The following is an 11,062-nucleotide window of genomic DNA, read 5'->3' as shown; positions in this document are numbered from 1 at the left end:
TTGTAGTGTTTCAAAATTATATGTGTACCCACACTGTTGTTCATTCACATGACTGTATTGCAAAAAGCAATGGTACAAAAACTATATTTACTTGGATCACAATAGCCTATGTCCATTGTAGTAATTTTAATAACGTCAGATTAGAATATTATTATCATTATTTTAAAATTTTAAAAATCCAACTCCCTTCACATAACTAACCAAAAAATAAATTCCGTAATCATGCATGTAGCACTGCTCATTTAAAGGTTATTAACTACATCAATTTGATAAAGTCACAGTGAAAGGATTGTTAGTAGGTAGGTACTTAGTTTGATAATTTCAACGCCAAAAGTTAGCAACACTACTTCCCTTTGATGGGAAAAGAGGACACAAGACATTGAGCTCCCTGAACAAAACGTAAAATTTAATTTACGAGCCAGCAAAAGTCGACAGATGGAAGAGTTGAAGAGTCCAAACAACAGTGTTTGAAGTGGACTCTTAAACCAGCCAATGACTCAGCTGTTCTCCGTCTCCGTTGTAACACTTATCATTTACGCATAATTTGTGCTTTCTTATGTGTTCTGTCTGCCGCCAAAGGACAAGATAAGAAACGCTTTAACTAATAAAGATAAGCGTATATATCTTAGATTTTACTGCACTGCAAAAAACGAACAAGTATAGGTACCAACTCCGTATAATCTCTCGGAATTAGTCTGAATAAATTATCTAAAAAATTAAGTTATTTTCAAAGGTCTTTATAATAAAAGATTAGCAAAAATTACAAAGCTAATGTTGATGTACGTAGAAAACGTATTATAGAATTCTCCGTTGATTGGTTACTATAGTCCTTAAAATATAGCTTGATTATAATGACAGCTGTCAAACTAATTTCATTAGCGATGGGAAATTACTGATCACTGATCAAATCGATTTTATCAGTTATTTCATGCAATCATGAAACTCTGTTTCCGAAAATTGATATAAAAAACTAAAAAACAAGCCATTATAGTGTGTTTAACATGATTATTCACCAAAAAATGAGACATTTATACTTTTTTCATGAACAACATCAAACGAATAATTTTTTTATTAGATCAATTTACATTGATCAATTTGTCCCATCTCCAACGTTTTTGCAAAATAATGTAACCGTTAATAATGTAACCGTTAATAAAAGAACGTCGTTAATAATTAGGTTTATTTTAGTTTTAAAGCTGATTTTATATATCAATGTTGATTTATGTTTCAAGCATTGTAATAAAAAAAATAATTAACACGCCAGATACAAATGATTTTTCGTGTGTCAATATAAATAACTACTTTGACGTTACTACAAAGTTATGTCGTCACTTTTTCTGACAACTGTCATTCTAATCATGTTACATTTTAAGGACTATAGTTACTAGCACTTCAAGGCAGGGGATTCCCCTTGCGTTACTGCGTCTATATAGCTAATAGACATACCCTGTGATCAAATCATATTTTGTGTGTTTATTTCGATAGTGTTGTGTGTATGCTCTTTATAACATAAGTGCATATTTAATAATTTTTTTTAATATTATATTTTTCAACCTCATATTTGTGTGAGCTGGTTTCCTCGACATTAACCAATATTAAGAAATGGGAGTAGCTAGTTAAATTTTAGACCCAACATCGCTGAAATTCGTAAAAGCCGACAAGCTCAGGTGTCATATTAAATTATTTTCGCCACAAAAAGTTCCATTGGAGTATTTATGTTTTTATGTATTTTTTAAATTAATGTAATTTTTTACTTGTCTGTAATAAAATATTCAGTTTTATTTTTAATAAAAGTGATCTTTATATGTTTTTTAGAATTTTCCGTATGATCAAAAGTGCTCCCTGACTTCAATAAGGTTCAGAACCACTGATTTACAACTACTTCAATATATTATAAACACGACGAAATAAAAAAGCTGATTATTTAAGGAAATAAAATTAAAGCTATTCTTTGGTGCAATGTGCATCAAATCAAAACAGCAATAAAAAAATTATACATAAATTCAAGATAAAATTATTGAAAAAGGTATGTTAAACACAATAAATAAATTCCAGCGGTTTTTCGTAATTATTTATATTGTTATTTTTGAAAAAGATTTTTCACATCGACTCTGCGGACCCGGGACCTCAAGCATGAGCAGTTATCTCCACTCGGTTTCCCTTTTCATACAAATAACTTACTGTATTCTTCATCCGCCCGGAAATGGATTAAATATGTTACTCAATGTTACTATTGCAAATTTTCCCCGACGACGCGACGCGCGATGTGTGAATAAAAAAATGTTATTATAATACAACTCATCTATTATCCCGAAATCGCATTTTTCAAGGTGTCCTAATCTTGGATTCATGTAACGATTTGATAACTCGATTAGTGAATAAATAAAATAACATATATTCCTCCAATCTGGCCAAGCCTTAAGCCGGCCGTGTTCAGTGTGGACCAACCTCGGTGGGGTTGCCGGCTGCGCACTCGTTGGTGACCACGTCGTCCGTCGGGTTGAGAGCCGTATGGTTGACCATGGCCACGATAGCCACGGACATGTTGGTCCGCATGATGTATGCGTTGGCCATCCCCAAGAACAGCATGAACGTCACGAAGTGCCGGGCGCCAAACAGCCCTGAAAAAAAAACAAATGACAATCGATCATCCTTACGAAGAGAAATCAACAATATTTTGAAATGTATAGTTTTAGGGACGGAGAACCTCGGAAATCGAGGCATTTACTGAGCTTATGACTCGTCATTCACTTCACATTTCTAAAGTTTTCGGAAGTCATATATCCTTAGGTTCTCCTGTTGGCGAATATTGTTTTACGAAGGTGTTAAAGACGCTTTTTGGAAGGGAATGTGAAAATATGAATATTAACGGGGCTTAGGCTGTTTTAGGTCATAAGATTATTTATTGTGAAAATTTACAAGTCCATTGTTTACAAGCATATTCTTTCTTTATAATACTCTTCTTCGCGGCCCGTGCGCCGTTTTTATGATACATATCATAATATAAAGAGCGCTTAATTCTTGTAAAAGGTACCAGGGGCGAACCGTGTATAGAAGGGATTATTCGCAGCTTACCATTATATTTGACTAACCATAATAATGTTTTATTGTAACTTTATTTACAGAAAAACAAATAAATAATTAAAGTTTATTTTAAATCATTTCCACCGTTTGTATTTTTATCCTAAAATAAATGTAAATTTTAATAAAGCGCGCCCAGCGCCTGCGGTGAGCCAAGAAACTAGCCGATTATTCCAGCTTATTTTTTCATACAAATAAGTTTACTATATTCTGAATGTATTAACCCCAGTGCGGGTTTTTTCTCCTAGATTAAACGGAGATTACACAAATTATTTGAAGATTCTTGATTTGGAAAACAGTATTTCAAACATTGTTTAAGGATTATTTTTCTTTGAGTTGGTACTTTTGACATTAGACCATAATTACTTTCATGCAACATATTGTAGGACATATAGCGCTCCACGCGGCCGTTTTTAGCACTATTAATTACTAGAACAATTCGGCCAGATTACATTTCAATTGAATACCTAATATCGACTGAATTCAAAGTTGTATTTTTAATTTATTTTTTAATTAATTATATATTAAAGTAGTATATATAATATAATATATCACGAAGTTACATAGTATGAGTTGATTTCATGGATGAGAGTTGTTGCATCACACAGAACCACAGAAAAATAACAATTTGTAGTATATATTACTTACATTATATTATGTACCTCCTATGTAGGTACAAATATATGATATTTGTCTATAGCTTACCTGTAAATAAAATCACCATTCGCCACTGCAAAGTACATAAAATATGTCAAAGACAATTTAATTTCCTGAAATTTGTAAAATGTTAAGTGGTTTTATCGGATAATGCACCGTTTGAGATGGTTTCAATTTTCAGGATACGCCGGAAATACACGCTCGCGGGGTCAGCTTTCAGTTTTCAAATGGGAACACAGATTACTTACGGGAATATAATTTATGATATTAGGTACCTTCTATCAGTCACTGAAGAAATGTATGCATTCATTCATATAACTGGAACAGCTTATCTGCAATTTGCATACTTCGCTTGACCTCTATTCTCTATAGGTAATATGTACATAATAAGTACTGGACAGGTTTTTTGTATTTTAACGTACGCTTGTCATGTGATTTTGTTTTCAAAATATATTTTGATTATTTCATTTGCATGATGAATTATAGTTTTCGGCTTTTCTAGAGCTACTGTAATGATAAGTTTGGATGGTTAAATATTCATTTGAAAAAATGACTTATTTTTAAAACAGTAAAATACAGATTGAAAATTTTGAACTAAATAAGTCTGCACCTAAACGTGCTTCAAGCTGGTTTGGTTCATGTTATAAGGTTAATGAACCCCCGAACACGTGACTAGAGTTCGCAAAATTCAAGGCCAGGGTTGCAATTTATTCCCTCTCCGTATACGAACATAAATATGTATGCACTGAAAAAGCAAAAAGACCACTATGCCATGAATTCAACCAATCGAAGGAGTTTGCGATTGGAAGGTAGGTGCTAATATGCACCTAAATAAAATGCTACAATTTTTCGACGGTTTGACGAAGCTCGCCAAACAAAATAATGTTATTTGACAATAAATCCATCAATGTACAGATGTAATGAGGAAGTTCAGTGTTTTTTAAATATATTTTTATTTGTTAATAGACTATTAATCTAAGCTAATTAAAAAAATATATTTTTATATATCGTATTAATAGCGCTATGATTTTTTTTTAAATTTTGTATTTCTAAAATAACTCCGCGTGTGACATCAGAGGTTCTTCTCTGTCAGTTCTCCCGATTAATTCGTTTACGGTTAGCAAACTTGGATATCCTTCACAGCTCTCGTATCATTGGTTGGTTCATATGAACCAGTGACGTCGTTCAAAGTAGTGCGTTTTTACTAAAATATTTTTTATTATTCTTTTCGTACATTTTCAAGAAACTTTGCCTTACAATTTAATGCTCTAATTTTTGCCGCGCGCAAGAAAACATTTTTTGTGTCCAACTTCCCGTAGGGTTGAAGTTCCTCATAGTAGGTAAAATTCTAGTTAGAACTAGAAATCCACGTTCTCTACATTCTTTTAGTAAGTTTTAATTTAGTTAATTGTAATTATTTTACCCAAATGGGTACGAAATGGAAACAAACTGCCCAGTACGGCCTCCGTGGTGTAGTAGTTAAGACGATTGACTCACACACGGAAGGTTACGGGTTCGATTCCCGGTGAGAATACAAAAACCTAATGTTATTTTTCTCAAGCCTGGGTGTTTTATGATGTAATTCACCACTGTAATTGGGCTTCCTGGCCTGTTGTGGTGCAAAATGAACCCCCAAAAAATCTTTTTTTTTAACAACAATTTATTTATAAATACAAAATACGTATTTACAATTTTTTTGATTTTTAAAAAGTGATTGAGTATGGGTGTATCGTGTTCTCATATTTATTACACACCTATTTGAAACGCAAGATTGTGTGATGTATATTTTAGGCGTCTGTATGAAAAATAAAACAAGATAAATTTCTTTCTGTGTTTACAATAGACCCAAACAAAATTAACAAGAATTTTTCTGAATACAAAGAATATCGTAAATACCAGATATTTTCCTTAACAGTTTACTTCGATTGGACCAAGCAATACATAAAAATAATTATATGATAGTATTAATGTCGTTTTGCATTTGCAAGCGGATTAATAATAAAAAACTATTGTATGGGACACGAATGAACTTTTTGATCTTAGTGAAACGAAGGCACGACGTGTTATGCACTTAACATTTGTATTCCCGCTCTTTTTTAATTCGATACAAATTATTTTAGAACAAAGTCATCTTATCATCCTATGCTAGGGCCAGAGAAGTTCGCACAAAGCACAGTGTTCGATCGTATAATCCGTTTCCCTAACGAGAGCGAAATACGATTTCGATTGCGTTAGAGTGATATAGATTTATAGTTATTATAGAGCAATCACAATTGTCATTCAATATTTATTTTATTTTTAATAAAATTGTACATAGGTTCGAGTTCAGTAATTCGGTAAAACAGCGATGATCTAATTCAATCACAATAATAATGGGCTATTATCACGGTTTTTTTTATTAGCTAATAAAATTATTTGAAAAATCACAAGACAATCGGTACTACTCTTATTAAAATCCGTTAAGAAATAAGGTAGATATAAAGGATTAAAGTGTAGTCATTTGAATATAAATAAAAACAGACAATTCATGACGTCACCAAGTTTGACGTCAACGTATGCGAAGATAGTTTTTACGTAAAAATTTATGATTCGAGTAGAGTAAGTGGAATGAGGTGACTTTGTTCAGTTTCGAACTTCAAACCTTCGTAAAAGAAAAAATAAAATTTTTATTTTTTAAATGAGAAAATATTATGTTGTGTGAGCGAGAAAATAATAAAAACTTTGTGATCAAAGTCAACCCTTCGGAGTGGGGTAGCTTTGATACATCATGATTTTATGCGTTTGTTTTGAACATTTCATTTTATTTTTAAATTTATTTAGATAAAAAATATAAGTATACAACGTATACAACATTACTACTAAATACAATTTTATATAAATTTAATACATATATTTACATTAACGTTTCGCTTTACGTAAAAAAAAAAAAACGATTCTCGAGTATAAAATGGGGAGTGACGTTTTACAATAATTTGTTTATTTTATTTTTAATCGGTAAATATTTTTAGTATAACATATAAATTATTTTAAAAAAACGGTGTTTTAAGTCAGTGCTACACAAAAAAGAATTATAAATATAACTTTTCACTTCTTTTTTAATTATATTATCCATCCTCCGATAGTAAATTAGTTGCAAAAAAAAACACTCAGGTATCAGCAAATTATGATTAGGCGTGTATTTAATAAGCGTTTAAGTCGAATCTCATGAAATAATTAAAAATAATATACTTTAATTCCACATAAAACAAAAATTATTTTTCTAATTATTGTAAACCAAAAAATGGAGTTTTTAAATAAACTCAAAAATAATCATTGAAATATAAATCAAGAAAAATATTATGGTGATTAAAAAAATGTATTTAAGAAATATTTTAGATAATTGATAAAGATAACATAATATACCTTGCCTTTTGATGGAATAAAATTATCAGTTAATGAATGTATTATTGTGTATAGGAATTTGTTCATTGACTGACGTTATTATCGAAACAGAATGAGAGGTTATTGTGTTCTTTTTATTGGGTGAAAACTTATCTTTCACAGCTTTGAAAACATTTATTTTACCGAATGAATTAGAATCCATTACTTTATTCCAGGAAAGCAATTATTGTATCTGTTTATCTGTTTCTTACAAAGACGTGAAACATACTTAGGAAATTAATATTGGCCATATTCAACAATGTTCGACAAAATTTCACAAGAAGTGCAATTGAGGTGTATTAGGTTTTTTTACAAGCGTAACAATTATCTGATTTACAAGATGAATAACTTCACCGTTATCATTCGAAAACGAAGCTTCACATTTATTTGCTCACCTTTAAAAGAAAATCTTTAAGACTCGTTCATTTGAGTCATAATATTTTTTATTTATATTCTGAAATCCCGTATGTTAAGGGAAAATCCCCAGTCCTCACATTTTGGTAAATAAAATTTTCCTTCTGTTCTGGAAAACTGGCTTAAATGATTTGAAGGATGTTTAACTTTATATTATTCATTGTATAGTGTTTCAAATAATATTTTGTAATGGTTGGAAGCAGCCCGAATTTTTCAACAGCTTTTCTTAGTATTTGAGCAAAATATTTTTTTGTAGGCCCTGTTTTAAAACTTTTGTTAATAAGTTCGAATCATGTCACTCTCAAAAAAAAGATGTATATAAAATGATCAATTTCAGCTCATTTTAGAAAACTTCTAAATATTCGTTAAATAAAAATTAAAATATTAAAACAATCATAATAATGGACACTCGGTGATATAAGTACCAGTAATGTCAAGACAATGCAAATTACGAAATTACTTGTATCATTAAAAAAAGTCTATTACTAAATTTTAAAAAATTAAAAAATATCTTGACGATTCCACTTCAAACTTCTTGAAATCTTACTTTAAATAAAGTTATATAACAATTTCATTTAAATCGTATTCCGTATTACCATTAAAAAAACAGTTGAAATTGACCGAAATTTATTAATGATCAGTAGTTATAGAGATAAATATAAACGTCGCAAAGTCGCCTTACGATTTAAATGTCGCCCCATTTTACGGTCGCCATTTATTTCAAGGTTGGCTAGAGAAGGGGAAAAAATCATAGAGAGCAATACGCGTCGTTTCAATTTCTATTCGGATTACCAACATTTAAAACAAATGCACGATTCGTGGTGTACTGTTGGGTGGGTTTGGATGATCGAATTTATTACCAACCGAATAGAAACGCTTTTCAGAGATGTTGAAAATAGTAAACGAAATTTATGAATGAAATTATTGATTATTAGAGCTTTTATAAACACTAAAGGAGTCTTTGAGAAATCCTTTATATGTACAATGTGTTAAATCCGATATTCCTCCCGGGTGATAATACCCTATTATAAACACAGTTTGACATTCGCGGGGTTCACGGGTTGAGAACCACCGGGATTCTGTTAACACTTGACGGATGAGATTTACGACCGTGCACCGGACTTCGACAAAGGGAGAAACATCTGGTGTCAAGATTATGCTCGGGCACTGGCTTCATAGGAATGGTTGATAAAACTTCCTAGCAAATCAAGTACGGAAGGGCTTAAATAAGAGCGCACATTCGTTTTAATTGCTTAGTGAGTATTATGCAATTCATTACTTGAATTTCCGTAAAGATTAATCTTAGGAAGCGGCTGCTTGTAGCTTAGTCAAACCTCCATGGGATTAACCCTTCTGGAGTGCTGAGAGCCATCTCCCAGTACCAGGACTGTTTCAAAATACATGAAAGCGGTCTGATAGCTGAGGAGATGAACTCCCGGTTCGAAAGCAAATACCTTGTACCACGACTGTTCCAAAATACATGAAAGGGGTATGATAACTGAGATAAATAACTCTGCCTTCTTTAGCGGGTGCACGACCTTTTATAGGCGAACTTTGGTGACTATTCTGGTGGGGATAATTTCCTTCAGGCCTCCGCGGGGGATGAAGCCGGTCAGCTGCGATGTTAGAAGAGCAACATTGTGGGGCCGAGATAGCAATACATGAGCAAAAAAAAATCGTGGGTACCCAATTCGGCCGTACGTTACAATTTATTGTGGATAACTTATATAGCGCCATTTTCGTAATAAAATACCTCAAGGGCGCTTTACATGGTGATTCTACTGTTAAGTTAATTTAATTGAAGCTTTAAATTTGTAATTTGATTAAAATAATTTATTTTGTTGTCACGTGCTACGGATTTATTCAAATGATTTAGAGAACAAGTGGGTTTTAAGTTTTTTCCGAAACATCACTTCACTTTCACAGCCTCGCACCTCTGCTGGGAGAGCATTCCATGCCATAGGGCCTGCGACCGCAAATGCGCGCTCACCAAATTTAGTGCGCTGTTTGCGTAGAGGTATAATAACTTTTCCTCTCGCCGTAGACGTAGCTGATCTAAGCGTGAGACGCCTGTCAGCTAGTTCATCTGGAATGCATAGTTCCCTTAGATATTCCGGAGCCGAGTTGTGCAGTGACTTATACATAAGCCAACAGAGTTTGTATTCGACCCTCTGTGGAAAACGTAGCCAGTGTAGTTCCCGAAGTAGTGGAGTGATATGACTGAACTTAGAGATTCCGAAAATAAGTCTCGCTGCGGCATTCAATACAGATTGTAGGCGAGTCATTTTGTTCATTGGTAGACCTGCATAGATACCATTACAATAATCGACTCTAGACACTACAAACGCATTTATTAATTGACGGGCGGCATCAACCGGCAAATTTTTGCGTATGCATTTAATTTGTCTCAGCTGGTAGAAGCATGAACTTATCGTTCTACTAATTTGAGCGTCAAGAGATAGGTCAGAATTGAGTAAAACTCCCAGTAGTTTAACGGTGGGTAAAACGGCACTCCCTACATTGGGTAGAGCCGTATCCTGGATCAAATTCTGTCGTCTGGCTGAAGCCACCCACAGTTGTTCAGTTTTTGATGGGTTTAATGTTAGTCTGTTTTCAGCCATCCAGTTTCCTATTTTCTTGATGCATCCATCAATTAAATTGACAAGCCCACTTCTCTCGCCTGGTTTGCAATAAAAATAAATCTGCGTATCATCTGCATAGCAGTGCGACCACAATCCACATTCTTTGATAATGTTCTCTATATCTTTAGTGTAAAGGAGATAGAGAAGTGGTCCGAGTACTGACCCTTGAGGCACTCCTGTAGACACCCGAAAGTTGGTTGAGCTTTTACCCTGGAACACGACTGCATATTCTCTTTTATTAAGATATGAACTGAACCACATATGTGCCTGATCACGGATACCATAAGTTTTCTCCAGACGTTCAAGCAAAATATTATGGTCTACAGTATCAAATGCAGCACTCATGTCCAGAAGAGCCATCAACACCAGATTACCAGAGTCAACCGACGTTATAATGTCAGACAGTACTCTTATCACTCCCGTCTCCGTGGAATGAAAACGTCGGTATGCCGATTGCCTTACCGAAAATAAAGAATTCCGCTCGATATAGTTAACGAGCCTGTGAGAAACTATTTTTTCTAGTATTTTTGATACGATGGGAAGATTTGAAATAGGGCGAAAACTGGAAAGATCTTCCACATCTAGTTGGGAATTTTTTAAAAGTGGAGTTACATTTGCTTTTTTTATGGCTCTCGGAACAATGCTGCGCTCCATGGATGTATTAAATAAATCTGTTAAAAATGGAGCTAATACGTTTATGCATTTTTTCAAAAGCCATGTTGGCATCGGATCTAATATACATTGTTTGTTGGGTAATGCCGCAACAATTTTTTTAACCTCATTTATAGACGTTGGTTCAAATTTACTGAATTTTTGAAGGGCATTATCTAAAATTACAGGTTTTTTCG

General features: G+C 33.1%; 1 protein-coding gene across 2 annotated transcripts in view; it reads right to left on the bottom strand.

Moving 5' to 3' along the window:
* Nucleotides 1-1,472: 1,472 nt before the first annotated feature.
* Nucleotides 1,473-11,062, bottom strand: part of LOC148275270 (putative inorganic phosphate cotransporter) — a 47,580-nt gene continuing 37,990 nt past the window's right edge. Inside the window, exon 2 of one of the 2 annotated variants that reach the window (XM_088235935.1) lies at nucleotides 1,473-2,621. In XM_088235935.1, the coding sequence (XP_088092061.1) occupies nucleotides 2,434-2,621 (188 nt within the window). In that variant the 3' untranslated portion in view covers nucleotides 1,473-2,433. The remainder of the gene's footprint in view (nucleotides 2,622-11,062) is intronic. The other variant, XM_088235936.1, reaches the window with a different exon arrangement.

This window comes from Micrasema longulum, unplaced genomic scaffold (assembly GCF_059751315.1).
Source record: "Micrasema longulum isolate JH-2025_06_02 unplaced genomic scaffold, ASM5975131v1 h1tg001475l, whole genome shotgun sequence".
NCBI classification, from domain to species: Eukaryota; Metazoa; Arthropoda; class Insecta; order Trichoptera; family Brachycentridae; genus Micrasema; species Micrasema longulum.
Note: the sequence above shows the minus strand (reverse complement) of the source record. Positions and strands in the feature narration are given on the sequence as shown.